Source organism: Amblyomma americanum, chromosome 11 (assembly GCF_052857255.1).
Source record: "Amblyomma americanum isolate KBUSLIRL-KWMA chromosome 11, ASM5285725v1, whole genome shotgun sequence".
In the NCBI taxonomy this organism is placed as follows: Eukaryota; Metazoa; Arthropoda; class Arachnida; order Ixodida; family Ixodidae; genus Amblyomma; species Amblyomma americanum.
The window spans coordinates 100,222,642-100,248,404 of NC_135507.1; the positions used below are offsets into that span (position 1 = coordinate 100,222,642).

Below are 25,763 nucleotides of genomic sequence, written 5' to 3' on the forward strand. Positions count from 1 at the left end.
CATTGCGAGTGACCATTGCGAGGAGTGCGTTCGATCTCTGTATCGGGCAGGCTGGAGATTACTTCGGTCGGTGCTTCCCTTAAGTTCGACTCGGACTGTTACCGTGATTCGCTAAAGCCAGGAACCCCGTGAAAAATAAGGTTATTGCGTCGTGATCTGTCCTCAATTTCGTCAACGCGCAGTTGTAAAGAGTCGAGCCGAATTGTTTGAACGTGTGAAGACACTTGAATTCCGGCAGTTTCATCATCTAGATGGTCTAATACCTTCAAGACTGTCTAATCTATTCTTGATTGCCACAATTTTTGTCTCGGTGTTCTTTTGACGGACCTCAACAGCCTTAATATCACTGACCAACTCAGCCTGGCCCTTAGCGGGTTCTACAGATCATGCCTGTAGGTCCTTTAACAACCGAAAAAGAACTCCCATCTGCTCCGAATGATTGGCGGACAAATGTTGAAGAATGACCGGCGGACAAATGTCGCAGTACTACGTGTATTCGTCCCCGGACTAGTCTCCACATCACCGGAGCGCAATATCAGCATCGCAATAGATAATCACAATTACACAGAGCACTTGTTGGCACGGGAGCAATATAAAGAACGGGTCGTCACTTTTCTTAGAATAAAGTGAAAAGTTTTTACACACCTGCGAAGCGGAAAGATGCGGCGCATGAGCCATGGTGTTCCAACTGCTGCTCCCGTGCCAACTAAACGGACTGTCGCTCAGACAGCCGCTTATATTGCCAGTGCGATGTGACGTCAGTGTCTACGGTGATGATACGCAGAAGTCCGAGCGCATTAACTGTATTCGTGATGGAACAGAGCAGAACAACAGGGCAAGAGACAAGCGCTGTTCCATCACAAATGAGTAACCAACGTGACCAAGGTGCTGTCCTGGCAGGTGAAGATAGTTGCCGGACTGCTGATGGATTGTCGCCTCGCTTGAGAGTAGCAGCGCGGTGGAAAGGTCACGCGCCGAGTACGCAGGGGACGGACACACCTGCAGCAAGAACGCGAACATCGCCTTCGTAGCGGAAAGATGAACTGCGTGAGCCATGGTGCTCCCAATCCTACTCCCATGCCAACTGAAAGTACGACGAAGCCAACGTTCCTCCACGCCTTGTTAGAAGGACATCATTACGGCCACGTTACATATCTGCCTTTTGCAGCCGAAGAAATCCTGGAAGGAAGTGGCCCTTCAACTACACCAGTCCTCGACATTAAGGGCGATCCCGCCAGAGGGCTACAGGCATCTAATGTCCACATATAAAATTACGATGAAGTCCATGTCGCCCTTCAGTTTAGCAGCTGGGTACCGTTGGGACCACGTCAGGTATCATGCCTTTTTGCAGCCCGGAAGAAACCTCAGAAAGATTCGCCGCTACAACTACTCCCAGTCGTCGACGCCGAGGGCGATCGCATCATAGGGCTACAAGCATCTGCTGTCCAGTTGTATAAAGTATGTCGAAGTCAACCGCTCCCTTCGTCGCTTCGGCGGACGCGATTTTCGCGACTCGCGTATCTTTTCAGTCTTTCCTCTCATATCTCTTTCATTTGTCCTCTATCTGCACGTGGCAGCGATTGTGGCTCAGCTCAAGCCTGTGGACAGGTCCGTGCATTTTCCTTTTCATTCTTCCTTCAGTCGCAACAACAAAAATATCCCCCCCCCCCCCCGCCCCAATTTGGCAGCAGCGCACCATCAGGACCACATCAGGTGCCTTATCTGCCTTTTGCAGGTTAGACACAAAGTTTAAAAGAGAGGGCAAAGCCTCGGAGTGCTTGCCAACGTTTCGACAAGAGAAATTGTCTTCGACCTGGCAAAGCGTTCATAATTGGCGGGTGTTTAAACATGGCCTCCACTCCGAAGAGGAAGGTTCTGTGACTGGGAGGAGAGAGTGTAGTGGGAATGGTGCTAGGATAGGGAGTGCGAATCTTGTCCAGACACGATGACTGCTAAACATGGTTAATCGGTTGGCCTACAAAACTGTGAAAAGAAATAGGCCAGCCTAGGAATTCGGGGGTTGAGAAGTGTGGATAGATAGCGAACATGGGCCTGAAGGACTGGGCGTCCACACATGGGCAGCTCAAAGTGCTTGCCAACGTTTCGACCAGAGGCCTTGTCCTCGTCTCGGCATAGCCTCCTCTGTTTTCTCCATGCCCGCTCAACGGCACCGAGGGACATTGTATAGCGACGTTCGCGCTTATGCTCAACGCCGCCGACATGTGGCGCGCGCGCAGCCCTATGTGTAGCAGACGATGCGGAACGGGCGATAACACCCAGCGTAAAGCGCGGCGCGCTATTTTGCTAATGCGCATTCTACCCTTTTTCTTTAGTAAAGCAAGCACGATGTGTGAGAACGATCATAAAAATGATAACTTGCTATGTTCTTTTTGTCAACGCATGTGCGTACGTGCTTGAATAAAAAGCTGGTCAGCAAATTGTGAAAGTGGCTGCTGCGGGCATTCAGACAGAATGTTGCTGCAGTGCCGAGGCGAATTTCTGGGTTTTCGGCCTCATTATCGACGATGATTATTAGTGCGCTGCTTTGTACAGAACACGCGTACTCAGCAGAACTCATTGTGTGCACTTCTGGTGTTTGAGGCTCCCGGCTCGACCAGGTGCTCATCTACTACTTGCATCATGCTTGTTTACATAGCTTTGAAGTGCAGGGGATGATGTAGTTTGTAGCGAAGACTCACCGATCATATAGTGAGGACGGCTGCTTGCAGCTAGTGCCTGAGAAGCAGCACTGGCCACGGGCATCGGCCACGGAATGACTGCTTTCCGTTTTCGTACAGCAGCATATCGCTTTGCGGTCTCTGTCGCAGGTGGCTACATATACCAGGTGTATCATCTAAGATGTTCTGAAATATTTAAAAATGTCTTTTTTGAGTTAGAAGATAGCACTGTGAGTGGTGTAGCGCATCAGCATACGCAGCTACGTAGCTTTAAGCCTGGACTCCATGTACGCGAAAACTCACGCGAACGCGAAGGCGACGGCGGCAAGCGACGAGCGACGCCGTCGCGCGAAGCAAAATGCATGTGTCGCTTGCCGTGTCGCTCGGATCTGCACCCACAGAAAATTTCGCCCGTCGCCCGGAAGTTCCCCACGCGACTGGCCAATCAGAGCCCCCCAAAGCCGTTTCCGGTTTGTCCACGGTTTCTCACGGGCACATCTCACGAAACCAGCCCGTCGTCTTGGTCATCGCCACCGTCGAGAAAATATTTGGTTTTGTAGCTGAGAGGCAGACCCGCACGATTTAAATAATTAAAACAATCTACTTGTTGGGTGCGGAGGGCTAATACCATTTGGAGCGGGCTACGCGAGCGGGCGTACTGCAGGGAGAGATGCGTGTCGAGCCGCGGGTACCGGCGCTCGATCCACCGTGCCGCTGCGCTCCACCTGTGCAGAAACACTCGCGGCGCGCATTCTCAGTGGTATATTACAGTTTGCTCACTTACAGTCAGGTTGCGGTGACAGTTTATGGGAGTGTTTTTACTAAGCCGGAGTGCACAGGCACCGAACGAAAGCGCACCTCCCCCGTGAACCCGTGATGTGACTTCGTCTCCGCAAGCACGCCTTTGGCTATCTCCACTGCCGCTACACCGCTGCCGTAGAGGAAATATTCCTTTGGCCCTGACTATGAGGCACACTCACAAAATTTTAAGAGAGAGAGAACAGGTTAAGGGCGTGTTTCTAAGCTTGAGTGCGCAAAGCGCGGAATCCGCTGCGCACGTCGCGGGTTCGCGTCGCCTGCCGCCTTCGCTTGCATGGAGGTTGCCCACAAGCGACAGAGCAAACGCCAGCCGTCGCCGCCGCCGTCGCCTTCGCGTTCGCGTGAGTTTTCGCGTACATGGAGTCCAGGCTTTAAGGGTACACAGTTATCTAACATTGGTGTAGCGCATCAAAATGCAGCTACGTATAGCTTGAAGGCCGCACGATTATCTAAAATTGAATAGTTGACTTTTGAACTATTACCGCTAGTTTCCTTATTTATTGACAGGCATGTATCCCGCCGTGAGTAATATCTATATCAGTTTTTAGAATTTTTAAAACGTAGTTACCCTCGGCGGTGTAGCAGATTTTGTATATTTCGACGTGTTGCCTGCACTAGAGGGGTTGTTTTCCCTGCAAGCTTTTCGAAAGCGCGTGTATTTTAGTGCGATGTAGGAATGATTTGTTGGGCCACAACGCCGAGGGTAATTACGTTTACCAAATTCTACAAACTGATATGGATATTACTTACGGTGGACTGCACGCCTCTCAGTAAACAAGGAGACAGACTAACAGTAACAGTTTAAAGATAACTATTCAACATTAGCCAACCAGCCTACACTGGTTAGCACGTCTTAGCAGTATTGTGATGTCCTACCCCACTGACAGCGTTATGCCGAAAAAAGCTATCTTGTAACTCGAGAAGCTTTTTTTTTTTAAATTGCGGAACACATTGAATGGAACGGTCGGTATTGCGAATGTTCGGGAAGAATGCTCGTAGTCCGAGCTCTTTTTAGTTTCCGAGCTTTACATATTTCCTTATAGTCGCTTGAAATGAAATATCTGCTGCAGACGACTCTATACCGTGATACATCGCCGGAGTCTTTTTCTGGAGGTAACTTTCAACCACTGCGCTGTTCGTTGTCGCTGTAAGAGTATCGTGAAAGGAAATGCCTTCTGCCTTCCGCTTCGTGTCGGACTTCCATCTCGGCACACAGCAATAGGCCATAGCTCATATAAGACACGGGGAAAATGGCCGGGTGTTACAGACAGCGCACGTGTCACGTACGAACTGCCCGAACATATATGCGTTCTCTTGAAAGACGCATGAGTCGCGAATGGCGCACTATATACCAATTTTTGTTAATTATAGCTAAGCTATTGGTGCGTTAGGAAAGCAAATGGGGATCGCATTTAAGCGGCTTACAGAGGTTAATGCAGCCGAAGAATATATAGTGAGGCACTCCAGCGCTGCAGCACTGGAGTGCCTCATTACTAAAAAATTGTGCTGCAATTTTTTTTCGCTGTGACCACATGCGAGACCTTTTCAAGAATTACGTCAGTCCTGAAATGTGCCAGAGAGGCTCAGTTCCCTTTAGAGATGTTGAACCCTGCTGGTTGTTTGGTTTTAATGTTGTGGACTTGGAATGCCTGTGTATTTTCTATCCCTTGCAGATTTGAAGCGTGATTGGAGAATGAATCATTTTAGTACATAGAAGTTATGACCACGTTGATTAAAATGTTCCGACACTGCTTTTGGGACGTGCTTTCCTGTGTCTGCATGGTGGCCATTTAGTCTAATGCTCATTGATCGCCCGGTTACTTCGATATACTGTTTTTGACAGGAGGATCATTGAAGCATGTAGATAACAGACGACTTGCAGTTAAAGCAAGTCTTTATATCGAAGGTGACCTCGTTTGCCGTGCTCCTAACAGTAGTGTGGCTTTGTGAATGCTTGTATGTCGTGCACCTAGGTCAAGCCTATCAAGCCTAGCGTGTACTGGAATATCTCTCAGGATTGTGTTGTTTCTGTATGTCACCCTTGATCCATCGGGAAATGTTTTCTTGTGATGGTAGTTGGAAGTTAAAATGCGGCAGTATTTCCGGAGAATATTGTTTATGTTAGGAAGTGCGTTCGAGTACATCGCTGTAAACGCAGGGGACCTCTCACTGTTAACATTCGGTCGTCTTTTAAGTGCATCGCCTAGTTTTAGACTGGTTGCTCGTTGTAAAGCAGTATTAAGGAAGTTCTGTGGATCGTTCCTATCAGCTGTGGTGTTTTTGGTGAGTGGAGATGTTTCAGAAAATGAGAGGCGTTCAACTACTCCTTGACCAAATGTTGTGCTCGGTTGAGCAGCCTGTGTGGCACGTCTGCGTTCTCTGTGGCTAGCGAGACTGGCTTGCCAACGAGCTACAACCACCGGATGATAGCATTCGGCCTTACGCTTACGCCGAAGCGAGCGCGCAGACGGCCCAGCCACCGGCGCAGCCAGCGTCCATGGCGGCGGCGGCGAGAAAAACCAGAGTTGCACGAAGATGCCGCCAGGGGCAACCAAGTTGTGCAGTGAAGCAGTGCGCCGTTTTTGCAGGAGTCAGGCAACGAGAGTGGCAGTGAAGTCGTGAAGCAATTAGTGGCTGTAATCGAAAAAAATTTACAGCTGCTGCAGCTGAAGCATACATGTCATTGCACTTATTGAAAGGCACGAGAAGTCGCTGCCCTCATGCAACCCGATGATTTTCCCCAATACAGCCAAAATATACACGGGAGTGCTGAACGGGTAAATCGCATAATACCTAGCTTACACTTACAGCAGAGGAGGAGGAGGAAACTTTATTCTACTCTGCAGTTTTGGGGCATATTCAGAAATATTCTCTCCTTGGTTGTATCCCCTGGAGTCTTCTCTGTCGACCATTGAATAAAATTGGACTTACACCAGAAACGTAAATTTGGTTGGCGATCGTCGTAACGCATGCGGGAAAATGAGTTGTCGTGGTCGAAGAAAGATATGCACTTTGTGGCTTGAGCGTACCTTGCCGCGAGGAATTCAGCTCGTGAGGAGGAAATTTGCGTTCGCATGCATTTAGGAGATTATATTATATTTACTTGCGATCAACAGTACTTGCTGCTGGGCTAGTTGGTTACTAATCATTGTTAAATGTTTCTGGTCCGTTAAATGGTCAAATGGTCGGTTGTCTTGTTGAAACTTGCAATGATATATCTTTTGCTTTCTTTTATACATATAATAGTTGTGCTGCATGGCTTATCTAAGCACTCAAGAACTAAATTACCTCGCATACTCTTGAAATTGGCTTCTCGCGGCCCATGCGCCGGGGCCTTCTGCTTGCTGTTCCTGCCGAAACACATAATGTCGATCAGGCGCCGTCTACACTATATAGTGCCACAAACTGAGCACACACGCAGTTCTCTTGATGCTATATGGCCTTTTCCCTTACTTATCAGGCTCATTCTTCTCACCGTCCTCCTTGCTAGAATGTCTCTAGTTCGCAGTATGTCGCTTAAAGCACCGTATATGGAGCCTTTCTTCATTCTTTACCGAGGACAGAAATCTCGTCAGCCTTGTCGTGCTGCTAAGGCTGTCACTATTTCGCCCTCCCTCATTATGCACCTGTTTATTGGCAGGGTCGAGGGAGAGATAGAAATACAGAAGAAGGGAAAGACAGGAATCTTAACCAGGCACGACTTTGATGACTAAAAGCGAAGAGAGAATGAAAGTTCAGTTCGCAGTAAGGGACCTGTCTGTGTTATCATTTGGTCTCTAGCTTGAGGAGAGCCCTGATGGCTTTCCTGGCTGACAGAATCTCAGGCTGTATTCCTAAATCCTTGACCTCCGTTGCACAGAGTCTAGGAGGTGGAGCGGTTCCTCCAGCGGCACTTGTCTGTCGAAGAGGAGGCAATGGCAATGTAGGTGCAGTAGGGCAGGACTGAGACGGCTAATGCGTTTGGGGGCTGCAGAGAGAAAATTCGTACACGCACGTCACGGGAAGGGATTGCAGGGTGAGAATCGGGGCGGCGAAGGCAGTCCGCTTGTGAGCAAAGGGTTCGGTAGCTCTGTGGCCCGTTATCCGCCATGCTGGCCGGCGAGTGAATCCGCCCACTTTGACATTGCAGGAAGGCGAGCCGGGATTCACGTACCTGGAGAAGAAGTGCAGCTTGCTTTTCAAGCCTTCCAGTGGCGCCCGCTGGTCAGACGAGGACTGGATGCAGGTATGTTCCTCCGTGAGAAGGTGCGTGCGACTTGTCATGCCTGTATTTATGTCAACAAAAGGCTTGCCCGACTAAAATGCGGGAAGACAACAACTAACATAAAGAAATATTTAGACTACAGCTTGCAGTCCATATCTAAAATGAAATTACCCGTGACCAGGTTTACTTTTATGCTTTGTATCTGCACAGCAACAAACCGTACGATTTCAGGCATAGTCATTTTTAAGTGCCTCTTTTGAGACCAAACTATAGCGCACAGAAACTTCATTACTTAATTCCTGAACAACTACGCATTATGGAGCTTCTGCAGCAGCCTCGTGCCCGTCATATATCTTCAAAAACTATGCAAAAACTTACTTCCTGTCTTTATCTTCCCCATAAGCAGTTTTCGTTCTTTAGTTTTCTATAATATGCGTTTTCTTTTTACTTGCTTTTTGTATGTTATTAACGATGTTTTTTTTCATCTTCTTCTAGGGATTTATAAGTATACGATGATGCTGTCTGCTTTATTGCTTTATGGACCACTGTTTACTTTGTATTAACTGTATATGTTGATTTACCGTGGTCCGTTGTCATCCTGCTAAGCAATGTAAAGTGTGACGGGGCCTCGTCAAGCAAAAGTGAATTGCCTTTTGTCCTGTCACCTCAGACCAAGCTTGTAATTCAAGATTACAATTCGACGTTTCGGAACCCATACGGGTTCCTTGTTCACTTAGGTAGCAAAGATTTTTATCGTCATTTAGGTGCGTAGTACGTGACGTAATGAGCGTAAGTAATTTGTCAGCAGATTTCCATTTGTCCTTTTCATAGAGTTCGTGGTTGCCTGAATGATCAGTGATTCAGGTAGCAGCCTTGATGACACGTTTTTCTTTTTAGCTGTGACGGTGGCGTTGTCCTAGTCGATGTTAATGTCTTCGCGCGACTGTTTTCCTAGTGCCGCTCGTAACACTTTTCGCGAAGCGGCGGTCACATGTTCCAATTTGTTTTCTCTTGTGTGAGCCGGGGGTGGTCAGCCGCTCCCATCTTGAGGGCAGTCTCCTTTGTGTACTATTGAGGGGTTATTGTATAGCCACCACCGGGAGGAGGAGGGGTGCTACCAAACTGTCACTTTATTAGTTCCGACTTACAGGTGCAGCGCTGCTTCTTGACATGCGCAGATTTCCCCGAGTATCATGGCTTCTGCCACACGAAAAATGACATTCCCGTAGAGCTTGGAACATAATAGCGGACCTTCGCCAATTCTACTTCCTGCGGGAGCATATACAGGAACACTTAGGCGCTCGCGCTTACGCCTCGCAGGTCTTTACGAAATCACCGCTTTAGATTACTACAAATTGAAAGGGGGGGGGGTGCTTCTGCACCTCTGTTTAGGCGAGAACAACCGTTTTATGTGTTTCAGTAGCGAGTTGAGGCAGGTGTTGGCCTGAGCAAGGTCGCCCCAACTCGACCGCAACGCGTTTACATGAACCCGATACCATTGAGTTAAATCTTTTGCGGCGTGCCCTGAGGACGCGACGGAGCGAGTAACGAACCGGCTGTTCCTCCAGTTTTCCTTTGTTGGTAGTCCTGTTCCCAGCGTGAAAGGCACTAGGTGCCATCTACGAAGGGTACCTGGCGAGTCAGCCCAAGCCCTGCTGTCGGGCTGGCCCATCCCGACGCACTAGCATTCACGTGACCCCGGCAGGCAAATTACAGCCCGACAAGCCGTCTCGACGCGACGTTGTCTAGATCGTGTAAACCCCAAAGGTCAGTGTGTATCCCCAACTGGTGTGCCGTGCTACTCGGGCCACTCGCCAAAATTGCACCTAATACCCAGTGACGCGAAATCGCAAGATTACAATTTCCCAAACGTCAGCTGCGCTAACAAATTTTTGGGTCATCGTTTGAGTGTCGGTACATTAACTCGTCTAATGCGACAGTTATAATTTTATCCTTGACTCCTTCATAACTTTCCTTTCCTTCAACGGCTTAACCCTTTGTTGAAAGGGTTAAGTAACTGTGTGCGCTTGCCGCGCTGCGTCGTTTTTCGTTCAAAGGAAGCGGACCCGGGCTGCGCCGAGAGCCACGCGGAGGAGGTCCTGCAGTGCGTCTATCACATCGTCTACAGCGTCAGCTATGGCGTTCCTGTGATGTACTTCAACGTCTGGAGGCAGGGTGAGACTACACCGCCGCTAAGGCGGACCCTGCACTTGCCTTCGGCACTTGAGACCAGCTCTGTGTCTCAGCGGGGCCCATGCAGAGTGACAGAAAATTACATTCACGCTTGCGACGCAGTGTAGTGCATAAAATCACCGGTAGCTATTAGCCTGCATGCGTGCATGTGTGGACGGTCTTGTGCAGCGCGACGTTGCTGCGCCAGATCTGCGGCACATCATTCCGGATCCACGCGGGCAAAATTTTTGCCCTGTGCATTGCGCATGACGCAGAGCAGCCTTATCCCACGTGTGTCTGTCTTGTCTCCCACATAGGATCAAAAACCATTAAGATATTGCAAGCACTGTGCGTGAACTTCATCTTCTTGTCTTCGTCATCCTGGAGAACTCCCTGTCACCGCGAGTTACCAGTAAAGCCCGTTCCGGTGGTTCTCGTGTCACAAGCGGTAGAGGTGCGTATTCTTGCTCAGTACTCACCAGTTCGCACACTACCCTCCCACAGTGGAACCTCGTTAATCACCATGGCTGCCCCTGGGTCCCTCCTTCGTGTCCCCGCCGCCTCCCCTACGCACCTCCGGCCGCGGGCCTGTCAGCTTGGACAGGCAGTAGCAGTCAGCGAGAACACTCGCTTTCGCAGCACTTCGTAGTCACAACATCGTGGAATGGCTCCACTAGAACGACCGATTTCGCTCACTCAGTCGCTGAGATGAGTATATAAAGGTGCTCAACGTTGCCTTTTGCCTCACTGAGGCTGCAAAAATGTGGTTCCTCATTCACGACTTATAGGGCTTCACCATCCAGCTTCGAGACACATTTGGTCGCGGTCGGTTGATCAGCCTGAAATCTCGCAACAGGAGCGGAATGACCGCGTTCTTGGCCCAATGGAGTCTGCACCTCTTACGTCGACGATGTTCCCGAAGTTGCTGGACGTGTCAACGAGATGATCAAAACCGAGCATGTGCCGGACACTTTGAAAGGCATTGGATCATTTGTATTTCATTCACTATACTTCATCTCATAAGCCGTTTGCAGCATTGTTAAAGGTGGAACGCTCTCGTCTAATCTGGCCCACGGAAACGCCAAATGGTCCTCCAAAGATGTGAGCAGTGTTGTTACCATTTTGAACCCGATAGCGTTAAAGTTCCCGTTCTGCACAAAATCTGGCGGCGTCGTCGTCGGCGGCGTTGTGAGCGAAAAATCCCCGGAGAAGCAACCAAGGTGTGCCACCTAGGTCACGTGACCATGTGGCATCATCACATCCTGCCCACCAGATTGTGAAGAAAGTGACCACCGTTGCAGGTGGTAATTAAATTTATTATTGATCGCGAGAGGTTGCTCGGAAAAAGCAAGCTGGGTCGCACAACTCAACCGGTGGCAGCACCTGCCATTGCAGGGCAGTGGCCCATCGCTTAACCGCTGCACCACTGCGCCAGGTGTGGTACGAGGACTGCCAGGGATCAATGAAAGTCGAGAATGACTAATTCCGCACCACGGCTGGACACGATATTTGAAAAAAGTATCCAATACCGATACTAGATGCCATGAAAAATTATATTTCCCATACCGAACCAAAATTTGTTTCCGATACAGATGCCCGATGCTGTATCGTCGACACATCGATATACCACTGAAATCGCCAATATTAACAAAGCTGATAAAGGATTAGCTAACTTCAGAAATTTCTGCGCGGTTTCTGGAATTGTTTGTGTATTTGATATATCAAACTGTATATGGAAGAGTTTAAACAAACCGGGGCACGGATTTCTTTAAGCTACAGTTTCTTTAATTCCACTCTGGGCTCAGCTGGTTTCGTTAAAACTATATAGCAATCGAATGGCGCCATTGTGTTATGGAAATGATCACTCTCACAAGCTGCCTAGCAGGATCTTTGTTTAAAGCTATTGTTCTTCATGACAGCCGTTCTCTGAGCTCGTTATTACATATGAATAAACTTCAAACATTTTTCGACGCTCTTCGTTTTTTGCCGCAGTGTTTACCGGCAGTCTCTGACTTTGCACTGTGCTAAAAGATGCGAACTCCGTGCGCTTGGGAACGCAGAAGATATTTTCCCAGCACTGTGTTTAACAGACGTTTGAAGTTTAACATTATAGAAGGAAAACAGGAAAGAATAAAAGGGCTGAACGTTTTTATTGGGCAAAACATATTTTGATAACCTCTGCTGTTTAGAATTTTTTTTTGTATTTATTGGTAGCAAGTAACAGCATTTCCTCAAACCGCGGGTACCAAGATCCTCGCGATGCGGTCATGCTTTAACGAAGCACGGACTAGTTGCAATGTCATATTTTAAAAAGTTGCCTATATCAACGGATAATAGTGAAGCATAGCCGCTCCGATTCGAGGATCCGAGTGGTATAGTGAAGAAACTCATCTTTCTCTAGCTCCTCTTGAGAACTACGGCTTGTTCTACCGTTACCTCTCCAAACTAACAGATTGCGTCAGCCGATGTACTTGACGCTGCCGGCGCTGATGACATCATTGACCCGTTTGTGGAAGAGTGTGATGTTTATCGAGCTACAAAGTAAAGGAGAAAGGTTCTGTAAACTCATGAGCATGACGGCGAAAGTCTTTCATTTCACTTGGCAACCACCGCAACTAAAAATAGGGGTGATAGGGTGTTGGATCCACCATAAATGTGAGCCTGTAGTCTCGTCTCTGCTGTCGCCGAGTGTGCGCAAGAGCAACATGTATGCCGTCTATCTGCCAAACAACCAACGGCTGACCGGGCCAACGGCATTGGCATCGTGTCTTCCTATATAGGACGCCCTTTTCAAAAGTTCACTGTGCAACCGCCTGGGCGAGCGCCGCCGGTCCAGAGTCTGACTCACAGCAGCCCCAAAATCGATTTCATGTTCCATGTTTGCCAACGTCACGGATGGGACGTTTACATGAGTACATGCCCTATGTCCTGTGATTCTCTAAAACAAGCAAAACTCCCGGACCCATAGTATCCGAGGGCACAGATGACTTGTTCTTCGACTGAGCGATTTAGGCCCGCCACGCAGTCTGCGCAGACGTGGGTAGTCGCCTAGCTCGCACCACAGCGAACGCACCGACGCTTTCGGCAGACGAGAATGACGCTGGAACTCCTCGTCGGTTATGTGAGTAAACAGCTCCGGTAAGGGATACACGCTTGGTGCCACTGGAAGCGATGGCCCAAGCTGCTACCTCCGCCGTCGCAATCCCGAGTTTATTCGGGAGCTTTCACCATTCATGACCTTGGCCCGATTTTTCCTGTCGATCAAAACCAGGTCACGTCCGAGGTGTGGCGTGTAAATCTTATCATTGGGCCAGGCCCAACGTGCAACTGGCAGCTGTGCAGCACAGACGTCAACAACCGTGACCGTCGAAATATATAAGGTAAAAAGGACGTCATCGCTTATGAATATGATCATTTCTCGAAAACGCATGTGCGTAGACTGTCGTAGATTTGTCGGACTGCGATGGCATAAAAACGTTGCAACCTGCATTGTACCCGTGTAGCACGTAGCAAAAAAGCTGTCGGCAGTGCACGCCACCGCAGCTGCATGCAAGGCGCTCGCCACAGATGGCGATGATGACGAAGCGGTGCTGTGTAGCATGCGCTATTCTTGAATATCGTCGTACCGCAGACATCTTTCATTTGGCATGGTCGTGCTGTCATCGAAAGAAGTGAAAGCGTTGTGGAAAGAATTCACCGCGTGTGCGCTGTTCGCCTTCGACCGTGGATGGACAGGTAATACCAGAAAAAGGAGACCTCCTTTCGACGCGCTCAGAAAATGCGCGGCAGACGACTTCTGGACAGTGTGTAGATAGCGGATAAGTCACAGAATTACGATTCGCAATATTGCGTCGATAAGATTACGCGGCGCTGGCGCTTTGCTTTTCGCAGTCTTGTTTGTTTGAAACGTGGATGCCGCACGAGTAGAGTCGTAGAGTACACTTCTGTTGACATCATCATCATCAGCCTTACTACACCCACTGCAGGGCAAAGGCCTCTCCCATGTCTCTCCAATTAACCCTATCCTTTGCCAGCTGCATCCACCCTTTGCCTGCAAACTTCTTAATCTCATCCGCCCACCTAACCTTCTGCCGCCCCCTGCTCCGCTTACTTTCTCCTGGAATCCACTCCGTTACCCTTAAGGACCAGCGGTTATCTTGCCTTCGCATTACATGCCCTGCCCAAGCCCATTTCTTTCTCTTGATTTCGACTAGGATGTCATTAACCCGTGTTTGTTCCCTCACCCACTCTGCCCGCTTCCGATCTCTTAACGTTCCACCTATCATTTTTCTTTCCATGGCTCGCTGCGTTGTCCTTAACTTAAGCTGAACTCTTTTCGTTAGCCTCCACGTTTCTGCCCCGTAGGATAGCACCGGTAAGATTATGCTGTTGTACACTTTCCTCTTGAGGGAAATTGGTAAACTGCCACTCATGATCTGCGAGAATTTGCCATATGCGCTCCACCCCATTCTTATCCTTCTAGTTATCTCCCTCTCATGATCCGGATCAGCTGTTACTACCTGCCCTAAGTAGACGTATTCCGTCACAACCTCTAGGCTCTCGCTGCCGATTGTGAACTGTTGTTCCCTTGCTAGGCTGTTGAACATTACCTTGGTTTTCTGCATGTTAATTTTTAGACCCATCGATCTGCTCTGCCTGTCTAACTCATTGATCATGATTTGCAGTTCACCTCCTGAGTGACTCAGCGAGGCAATGTCATCAGCAAATCGCAGATTATTTAGGTATTCTCCATTTATTCTTATTCCCAACTGTTCCCAATTCAGGCCTCGAAATACCTCCTGTAAACATGCGGTGAACAGCATTGGCGAGATCGTGTCTCCTTGCCTGACGCCCTTCCTTATTGGAATTTTATTGCTGACTTTATGGAGGACTATAGTAGCTGTGCAGTTGCTATATATATATCTTCCAGTATTTTGACATTAGGCTCTTCTACCCCCTGATTACGCAATGCCTGTATGACTGCTGAGGTTTCCACTGAGTCGAATGCTTTCTCGTAATCAATGAAAGCTATATAGAGAGGTTGATTATATTCTGCGCATTTCTCTATCACCTGATTGATAGTGTGAATATGATCTATTGTGGAATATCCCTTTCGAAAGCCTGCCTGATCATTTGGTTGATTAAAGTCTAACGTTGCCCTCACTCTATTAGCGATTACCTTAGTAAATAATTTGTAGGCAACGGATAGTAAGCTGATCGGCCTGTAATTTTTCAAGTCCTTGGCGTCTCCCTTCTTATGAATTAAGATAATGTTTGCATTCTTCCAAGCTTCTGGTACAGTCGAGGTCATAAGGCATTGCGTATACAGGGTGGCTAGTTTTTCTAGCACGATGTCCTCTCCATCCTTCAACAGATCTGCTGTTACCTAATCCTCCCCAGCTGCTTTTCCCCTTTTCATTGCTTCTAAGGCTTTCTTTACTTCATCTTTCGTTACTGGCGGAATGACGCATTGCTGTGCACTGCTGTCTTTCTCATTAACGCTCTGATTACATTGGCTACTGTACAGGTCTGTGTAGAACTCTTCGGCTACGTTAACTATCTTATCCATATTGCTAATGACATTGCCCTGCTTGTCTCTTAATGCATACATCTGGTTTTTACCTATACCTAGTTTCCTCTTCACTGTTTTTAGGCTACCTCCGTTCTTTATAGCATGCTCGATTTTCTCCATATTAAACTTCCTTATGTCGGCTACCTTACGCTTATTTATTAACTTTGATAGCTCCGTTAGTTCTATTCTATCGGTAGGGTTAGATGCCCTCATGTTTTGGCGCTTCTTAATCAGATCTTTCGTCACCTGAGATAGCTTCCCGGTATCCTTTCCAACTGTCCTACCGCCTACTTCTACTGCGCACTCCGTAATTATTGTTGTCAGATTATCGTGCATTGAATGAACATCAAGATCATCTTCCCCAGTTAAAGCCAAATATCTGTTTTGCAGCGCTATCCTAAACTCCTGTGCTTTCCCTCTTACGGCTAACTCGTTAATGGTCTTCTTCACTAGCTTCTTCCAATCTCTCTTCAAGTCTAAGCTAATTCTAGACCTTACCATTCTGTGGTCGCTACAACGCACCTCTCCGAGGACGGCCACATCCTCAATGATGCCAGGTTTAGCGCATAGTATGAAGTCGATTTCATTTTTAATCTCACCATTGGGGCTCTTCCAGGTCCACTTCCTGTTTTCTCGTTTGCGGAAGAAGGTATTCATGATCCGTAAATTATTTCTATCCGCGAATTCGACTAATAACTCTCCCCTACTATTTCTAGAGCCTATCCCAGTCACCTACCGCGTGGTCGTCAGCCTGCTTCTTGCCCACCTTCGCATTGAAGTCGCCCATCAGTACAGTGTACTGCGATGTTACTGTATTCATTGCCGATTCTACGTCCTAATAGAAACTTTCAACGGTCTGGTCATCATGGCTGGGTGTGGGTGCGTAGGCCTGCACCACTTTCAGCTTGTACCTCCTATTCAGCCTAATTGCTATAGCTGCTACCCTCTCGGTAATACTGTGGAGCTCCTCTACGTTGCCAGCTATATCCTTATTAATGAGGAATCCCACACCTAGTTCTCGTCTATCCTCTAACCCGCGATAGCACAGTATGTGTCCGTCCTTTAGTACTGTATACGCCTCACCTGTCTTCCTAACTTCGGTAAGCCCTGTCACATCCCATTTAATTCCCGCTAGTTCCTCAAACAGCTCTGCTAGGCTAGCCTCACTAGCTAAAGTTCTAGCGTTAAACGTTGCCAGGTTCAGATTCCAATGGCGGCCTGTCCGGAGCCAGAGATTCTTAGCACCCTCCGCTGCGTCACAGGTCTGACCGCCGCCGTGGTCAGTTGCTCTGCAGCCGCTGGGGACTGAGGGCCGAGGGTTAATTGGTTTGATCATAGACTAGTTTGATCATACTACTGGTGTAGTGCTTGGCCACAGCCTTCTATGAGGGTGGCTATGAGGGTGGCCAAATCCTGCTCTGGTGAGAGAGTGCGTTGTCGGTTCTCGTCACCGAGATCAGGCCGCACTCCAGGCCTGGTTATGCAATTCCATCGACACGCGGATTTTTTTTTAAACCCGGTGGAGAATTGCGCGGCACCAGGATTTGAGCCCCGGTCCTCTTGCACGCGAGGCGGATGTTCTACCTCTACGCCATCGCTGCCGGCTTGACATACGTGGCTTTATCTGGGCATTTCAGTGATGCGAAATCATTACATGGCTCATGAGGCGGAAAACCCGGCGTTGTCCACGCCAGACGGTCTGATAGCCCACGTGACCTCATGCTGTCATCAGCAGTGCCCGCATCATGAGGAAAGAAAGAAAGAAAAATAAGATGTATCCCGGAGTACGTTTTGAACCCAGGCCGGCACGAACAGCAGAGCTTCGCTGACCACTTCCTCAGAGCACTACGCCATCACCGCGGCACAACACTCCGCGCGCTAAACTTCCAGTCAATCGCGCTGGGTTTGGTTATCGTTGTCTCCATCAACTTCTATCCGGGCGGCGTGAACAGACGAGCTTCGCTGGTCACTGCATTAGAGCAGTACGCCATTGCCGCAACCGAACACCCCGCGTGCATGCTTTCGCATTCGCAGCACGTAAGCAGTCTTAACTGAGCGCCCTCCGTAGATTTTGCTTGCTGCTTTCGCACGTTACGTGGTATCTTCGTTCACTGGCTTTCGTCGCGAAAATTCGCGGAAAAGTCGGGCTAGCGCAGGGCTAGGGTCTTGCTGCAGAGCAGGCCAGAGCCCATTCTTCTCCGGAAAGCATGCACTGTCGCTTCTCTGGCTAGCGCTCAGCGTGTGGCTGTTCTCTTCCCTTACGAAGCCAAATTGTTCGTTTCCTCCTCTGCTCTTTCCGGTGGGACTCTTTTTTACATCAGCAAGCAAACCCAGCGGCGTTGACTACCAGTGGTCCGAAAATCATTCAGTGACGTCACCATAATCTCGCATGACGTCAGCAGTAGACCATAACATAGTGATGTCTACAGAATAAAAATTGCCGATGCTTTAGCTCTGGTTAAACCTGGAGTGACGCGATAGCTACAGCTGGCCGAGTGTAACTTGCTCACGGATATTCCACAATAGATCATATTCACACTATCAATCAGGTGATAGAGAAATGCGCAGAATATAACCAACCTCTATATATAGCTTTCATTGATTACGAGAAAGCATTCGACTCAGTGGAAACCTCAGCAGTCATACAAGCATTGCGTAATCAGGGGGTAGAAGAGCCTTATGTTAAAATACTGGAAGATATATATAGGAACTGCGCAGCTACTATAGTCCTCCATAAAGTCAGCCATAAAATTCCAATAAGGAAGGGCGTCAGGCAAGGAGACACGATCTCGCCAATGCTGTTCACCGCATGTTTACAGGAGGTATTTCGAGGCCTGAATTGGGAACAGTTGGGAATAAGAATAAATGGAGAACACCTAAATAATCTGCGATTTGCTGATGACATTGCCTTGCTGAGTCACTCAGGAGGTGAACTGCAAATCATGATCAATAAGTTAGACAGGCAGAGGAGATCGATGGGTCTAAAAATTAACATGCAGGCAACCAAGGTAATGTTCAACAGCCTAGCAAGGGAACAACGGTTCACAATTGGCAGCGAGAGCCTAGAGGTTGTGACGGAATACGTCTACTTAGGGCAGGTAGTGACAGCTGATCCGGATCATGAGAGGGAGATAACTGGAAGGATAAGAATGGGGTGGAGCGCATATGACAAATTCTCGGAGATCATGAGTGGCAGTTTACCAATTTTCCTCAAGAGGACAGTGTACAACAGCTTAATCTTACCGGTACTCACCTACGGGGCAGAAACGTGGAGGCTAACGAAAAGAGTTCAGCTTAAGTTAAGGACAACGCAGCGAGATATGGAAAGAAAAACGTTAAGAGACCGGAAGCGGGCAGAGTGGGTGAGGGAACAAACACGGGTTAATGACATCCTAGTCGAAATCAAGAGAAAGAAATGGGCTTGGGCAGGGCATGTAATGCGAAGGCAAGATAACCGCTGGTCCTTAAGGGTAACGGAGTGGATTCCAAGAGAAGGTAAGCGTAGCAGAGGGCGGCAGAAGGTTAGGTGGGCGGATGAGATTAAGAAGTTTGCAGGCAAAGGGTGGATGCAGCTGGCACAGGATAGGGTTAATTGGAGAGACATGGGAGAGGCCTTTGCCCTGCAGTGGGTGTAGTAAGGCTGATGATGATGATGATGAACTTGCTCACTTGAATTCCAAAGTCAGTCTTTCGCTGCTCCGTTTCGCTCGGCGTTCCTTCGTCATCTTCGTCCCACTTGACACGACGCATGCGCACAGCTGTGGTAGCTCGGTTTCGCCGGCGCGCCGAGCCGCCGGCAACAGCAGCTGCTCCGCACCACGTGGCTGGCCACGTGACCAACGCGTAACGAACCACGTGATCAGTCACGGCGCCGCGCCGCCGGCAGCTGCTCCGCACCACGTGACCAACCACGTGACAGCGTAGCGCCCCCACGCTGAAGGCTCGAAATGCTACCGTAATTTAGCTATCGCTACAAAAAAAAATCATCCGAAGGTGCGGGGAAGTGAACAAAGGACCTCCAGATTGCGAGGCTAGCACGCAACCGATGGGCCACAAAACAGCGTTACTCCTTGGCTAATAAAGGTGAACCTAGTGCATGCATTTCCTTACAACTGTATGCTAATGAACAGGTATGCTAATCAATTCATCAACGAAATGACCAGGCAGGTTTTCGTAAAGGATATTCCACAATAGATCATAATCACACTACCAATAAGGTGATAGAGAAATGCGCAGAATATAACAAGCCCCTATATATATAGCCTTCGTTGATTACGAGACGGCATTCGATTCAGTGGAAACCTCAGCAGTCATACAGGCATTGCGGAATCAGGAGGCAAAACGCTAAGGCGCCCGTGTGCTGTGCGATGACAGTGCACGTTAAGGATCCCCAGGTGGTTGAAATTATTCCGTAGTTCTCCACTACGGCACCCCTTTCTTCCTTTCTTCTTTCACTTCCTCCTTTATCCCTTCCCTTACGGCGCGGTTCAGGTGTCCAACGATATATGAGACAGATACTGCGCCATTTCCTTTCCCCAAATACCATTATTTTTATTATTAGTGTAGAAGAGCCTTATGCGAAAATATTGGAAGATATCTACAGCAACTGCACAGGTACCATATACCTCCATAAAGTCAGCAATAAAATCCAATAAGGAAGGCCGTTAGGCAAGGAGACACGATGTCGCCAATGCTATTCACTGCCTGTTTACAGAAGGTATTCCCAGGCCTGAATTGGGAACAGTTAGGGATATGAGTTAATGGAGAATACCTAAACAATCTGCGATTCGCTGATGACATTTCCTTGCTGAGTCACTCAGGTGATGAACTGCAAATCATGATCAATGAGTTAGACAGCAAGAGCATAACAGCGGGTCTAAAAATTTACATGCAGAAAACGAAAGCAATGTTGAACAGTCTAGCAAGGGAACAGCAGTTTGCAATTCGAAGCAAGGTGCTGGAAGTGGTAAAGCTTAGGGCAGGTAGTGACCGCTGATCCCGATCATGAGAGATAAATAACTAGAATAATAATGGGGTGGAGCGCATATGGTAGGCTCTCTCGGATCATGAATGGCAATTTACCAATATCCCTCAAGAGAAAATTCTAGAACCCTTGTATCTTACCGGTACTCGCCTACGGGGCAGAAACGTGGAGTGTAACGAAAAGAAAAACTGCGACCAAGCTACTTGACGTAGGATGTTCGAAGTGGTGTCAACCAACTTGTCTTCTTATGCTGCATACGTTGACAACAAAGTATGTAATACCTTTGTCCAGAGGGCCTTTAGGGGCACTTGATTAAGTAATTAAAATAAAACAAAGATTAATTTATTAGCAGCCACTGTGGTGGCTCAGTGATTATGGCGCTCGGCTGCTGGCCCGAAAGATGCGGGTTCGATCCCGGCCGCGGCGGTTTAATTTCGATGGAGGAGAAATTCTAGACGCCCGTGTGCTGTGCGATGTCGGCGCACGATTAAGAACCCCAGGTGGTCGAAATTTCCGGAGCCCTTCACTACGGCGTCCCTCATAGCCTGAGTTGCTTTGGGACGTTCAACCCCCATAAACCAAGCCAAACCCACATCATATTATTATGATACAATATCCGTTTTACAAGCGCCAATATGCTTGGTTGCTTCGACGGAGCTAATGCTCAATCATACGCGTTGGCGGAGGCGCAGTCGCTTAAATCAGTGACTCAGGCTGAGCAGTTGCCGACAGGCAATTGTAAGGCTAATCCCGCCTGTACATTTGCAGCACCACCATGCACTAATACAAGCATGAGCGAGCGCGAACATGCGAGGGAGCTTACGAACGTGTGCTCGAACGCTACAGAGAATGGATCACAAAAAAGACACTGCGTACTTGGAATGCGCAAAAAGCTCCAACGTTTCTGAGGATTTACTGGATCCAGTAAGCCATTACCAACTAGCGCCACTTACTGTGTTAACGAAGTTTTAATGGAGTCTGTTTCATCTTGTGAGGATATTGAGCACTCCTAAGGGATGAAATGGATCACTTGTAAGGCGCCATTTATACAAATATTTGTTTTCCTCCTTGTTTTTCGCTGCGTACGTGGATAGAACCAGTTTTAGCAACAAGTTGCTATTGCTGCACTTTTTTCCAACTGGCTAGTACATGAGCAAGTGTCACCCACGATGGCTGAGTGGTTACGGCGCTCGGCTGCTGGCCTGAAAGACGCGGGTTCGATCCCGGCCGTGGCGGTCGAATTTAGATGGAGGTGAAATTGTAGAGGCCCGCGTACTGCGCGATGTCAGTGCACGGTAAAGAACTCCATGGTTGGTGGAAATTGTTCCGGAGCCCTCCAATACGGCGTCCCCATAGCCTGAGTCGCTTTGGGTCGTTAAACCCCAATAAACCATAAACCATGACAAGTGTCCCTTCCATGGGCTCGCATTACCCGCAGAGCGTCGCAAAAAACTTGGGGGACACTTAAACTACACCTTGAAGGGTATGACGCGACAGCGTTAACGGCTACCTGCAGCACCTCCTTTTGCCCACGCAGAAACGGACAGTTTCCATATTGTGTGAAAGACCACACGGCATGCATATATAGCCCCGCTTTAACCAAGCTGTACTAACGTGAAAATATTTGAATGTAATAAATAACACGTTTAAAAAGTGCTTGCGTGGTCTATGGGTAGCGTTTCTGATTAGCAACCTAAGGGTAACGCGCGGTGTGAGAAATATATTCTTACGCCGTGGTAAGTGGTTCACCTCGATTCCCGACTAAATTACCCCAATCTTCTTTTAAGCGGAATTCATTTACTTTATATATACTTACTTGTCCTAATGACGTAGTCATGCTGCGATCTTCTAATCACCAATTTTCTAATGTTTTAATCTCTTCAAGTCTTCCGCTTCACGAGTGATGTTGCCACCTTTTTCGACCAATGCGGATTTTTCACTCACGGCATAACAATAGACACCGTCGGATTCTCTGCAGAAGGGGACCCTTAAAGTTGTCGCTTTAAAACAAGGGGTTTTGTCAACAGTAGACTGCACGCAGGTCCTCTGCTTCCCGAGAATTTGCGCTTTGTTTATGCATACATTGCGTTTGCCGATTTTGCGCATTCTCTTGCGCAATCGGAATCTTTGATGTGTATATTACACAATAATTTCAGAGAGCACGTTCTATTTGCAGAAAAAAACCACGTAAGCTTCGAAGTGAACCAGTTCTAAACAAGTTCTGGAAAGGACGTATCGCAAGGCCGCCGGGCTCAGTGCGAATAGGGCCCCTATGTTTGGGTATGGCTGCCATGGCCGATTGACAGGAGCGCGTTCGCGTTTGCATGACATATATGCGACCGGCGATGTTCTCGACTTTACGGCCGAGCAGCAAGAGCAGAATCCCTGTCGGCAGCAGCCACAGAACACGGCGCTGCTATTCTTGCAGCAGGGTGTACCATCGATTAACCGGCAATTTTTTTTATTGACGGCTCGAAAGAGAAGGATCGCTGGAAAGCGACGTCTATCTATTTCCTCGCATTGACGACGCCCTAGCCTGTTTAGCAGAAGCCAAATGTTTATTTATGATAGCAATGATTTATTTTTATGGTGCAAGGGCACCTGTGGCCAAAGCGCGCAATGGCATTCTTCCGGTCAGATTAGGGTCAAATACCCATTTCCCAAGCGTTACACCCTATAAAAAAAAAAAACCGAGCACCAGACCAGGGGAAAGCTTGTACCCATTGTATCACCGGTGGGTACCCGGCGGCACTGGGGATCGAACCCCGTACCTCCCCCGCATGCGAGGCGGTTGCTCAGACCACTGGGCCACAGCTGCGCTTCCAAATATTGATTTAACCTCGGCTGAGGATCACGCTATCGCCAAATACACATGCATGATACGGACAAAGAAAAGGCAACTGTCGCCAACCCAGACGGCTTATACAAATTTAACGCCATTTAACTCCAACTAACCCTGCCCTATACCAGCTGCAGCAAAACTTTGCCGTATGTACCTTTTAAGGATTATGGGAATAGTAGCGTTATGTCAAGATTCATGTAAGGAGGAGGAATGGGCGTCGGCAGGGCATGAATGCGACGAGAGATGAGCGGTGGTCGTGAAGGATGACGGGGTGGACTGAATCTAAGAGAGGGCAAGGGTAGCAATGGTCGACAGAGGCTCAGGTGGGCGGACGAAATTAGGAAGTTTTTGGGGCTGAGATTGCTGCAGCTGGCGCAGAACAAAGTAAAGGGACTAAACACTTGCAGTGCAGGTGTTCAGTCATTACTCTACACTTTGTTCCCCCTCTAATTTCAAGTTCACCTGGATAATGTGGATAACCTGTCCTCCTACTCACGAGGCCGCGCATAGCATACAGTGCACGATTTTCAGACCCGCCGCGGTGGCTCGGTGGTTAGGGCACTCGGCTACTGAGCCAGAGTACCCGGGTTCGAACCCGGCCGTGGCGGCCGAGTTTCGATCGGTGGTGGTGTAAAACATCTATTTCTGCTATTTAGAAAAGAGGTATTGCATGGACCAGGCCTGAAGGGCCCGGCCCTCACAATCACTAAGAGGGGTCCCTAGTCCGGGACGCGTATTGACCCCTGTGGCCTCCGCGGTGGCCCGTGCTCTTGTCACCAGGGCTCGTTGGTCCTGGAGAGTTGAGCAGCCGAGGAGGGCAGCCTCCCGATCCTCTCGGGTGGGGTGGGAAAGCAGGATTGGCAGGGCATGACCACACCATGTGATATGTGTCCGCAAACACTTCCCCACAGTGTCTACACTCGCCCGAAAATGCCCAATCGAAATGTTTCAGCACTGCCGGGCACAGTACCGTGTTGGTGTAGAGGCGAACAAGCCAGCGCTCCTCCGCCTTCTTGAGGCCTTTAGAGGGGGGCGGGTATCGGCCGTGAGCGGTTTGATACAGGAGAGATCTCCCGAAAAGTAATAGCCTGATTGAAATCTGGAGCTGGATCAGGCAGCGGGAGAGGCGATGCCTGGCGGTTAAGCGCGCGGGCGGTAGCGTCCGCTACCTTATTTCCCTCTATCCCCGCATGTGCTGCGGCCCAGATGATGATGCGCCGGGTTTGGAAACCCCGGTACTCACATCTATGTAAAATTTTGAAGGCACGATCTGAAATTTGTCCCTGTTCAAAGTTGCGGCAAACTCCCCGTGAGTTGGTGACAATGACTCGGGACGCTGGATCCGCGGCTGCAAGTGCGATAGCAACTTCCTCCACGAATGTAATGTGGGCGGCACGGAAGGTGAGGCGCTGAACATTTAGTGGACGACGGCCGCCGTGTACCAACCCCCATGATGTGGACCGGCCGCATCCGTGTAAAATTCCCCTGGTCGAGCACCATACTGCTCGGAAATGGCCTCCGCTCGCGCGAGGCAGCAGCCATCATGGGCATCCTTTGTCATGTTATTGGGGAGGGGGCGCCAGGCCTCGGGCAGGGGTACCCGCTTCTCCTTTTGGGTTGTGTAATTGATGTGGAGGCGGGTCAGAAGGCGGCTACCCGCACGTGTTTTGCTAAACCGCAAGTATTGATTGTTGAGATGATCCTCGTGCAGCTCCCCAAAGGTGTTCGTCATCGCCAGGCCTACGAGACGTTGCTTGGATGCTGCAAATGGGAGACCGAGCGCTCTCATAGATTTTGTGGAGAATCAATTCGAGGGCGTTCTCATCGCATTTGCGCAGATGGAGGTATGGTGCCGAATTCAGGATTCGGCTGGTTACGAATGCATTGGCCAGCCACAGGGCGTCTTCGCATCGTAACCGCCCCCCCCCCCCCCCCCGTTTGTTTGATACCCGGCGGACCATACGGCCCACCTGATCCCCCACCTTGCGGAGCTTTTTCAGCGTGGCGTCAATCGTGCGGTTCCTGTACATGTAGAGTCCCAATACTCTTGTTTCCTCGTGTTCAGGTATCGGGCCACTAAGCAGGGAGAGGACAATTTTGGTTGTGCACTCCGGATTGTGACGTATGTGCACGAATTCCGATTTGCTCGGCTAGCACTCAAGGCCGCAGCGACGTGCATAATCGTCCACGATAGCCGCCGCTTGCTGCAGGTTGGCCTCGATTTCTCCAACCGATCCGTGTGTTGCTTAGAGGGTCACGGTGATGTCCGCATACAGGGCATGCTGCACACCGGGGGCCTCACCCAGCAGCGTAGGGGCTTCATCATGGCCATATTGAAGAGAAGTGGAGGAGGACTGCTCCCTGTGGAGTCCCTCGCGTACCAAGTTGGTGCGTGCTATGTTCGCTGTCTTGGAGTCGGATATGTGATTGCCGATCTGTGAGGAATTGCTTAATGTATTCTATGTATTGTATTGTATTGGAATTTGTTGTGC

The 25,763-nt window shown here is 49.0% G+C and overlaps 1 protein-coding gene across 2 annotated transcripts in view; it reads left to right on the forward strand.

Annotated features, from left to right (window-relative positions):
* Atg10 (Autophagy-related 10) overlaps positions 1-25,763 on the forward strand; it is a 76,891-nt gene that overhangs the window by 41,067 nt on the left and 10,061 nt on the right. For both annotated transcript variants that reach the window (XM_077644417.1, XM_077644416.1), the window contains 2 exons: positions 7,627-7,722; positions 9,759-9,876. In XM_077644417.1, the coding sequence (XP_077500543.1) occupies positions 7,627-7,722; positions 9,759-9,876 (214 nt within the window). The remainder of the gene's footprint in view (positions 1-7,626; positions 7,723-9,758; positions 9,877-25,763) is intronic.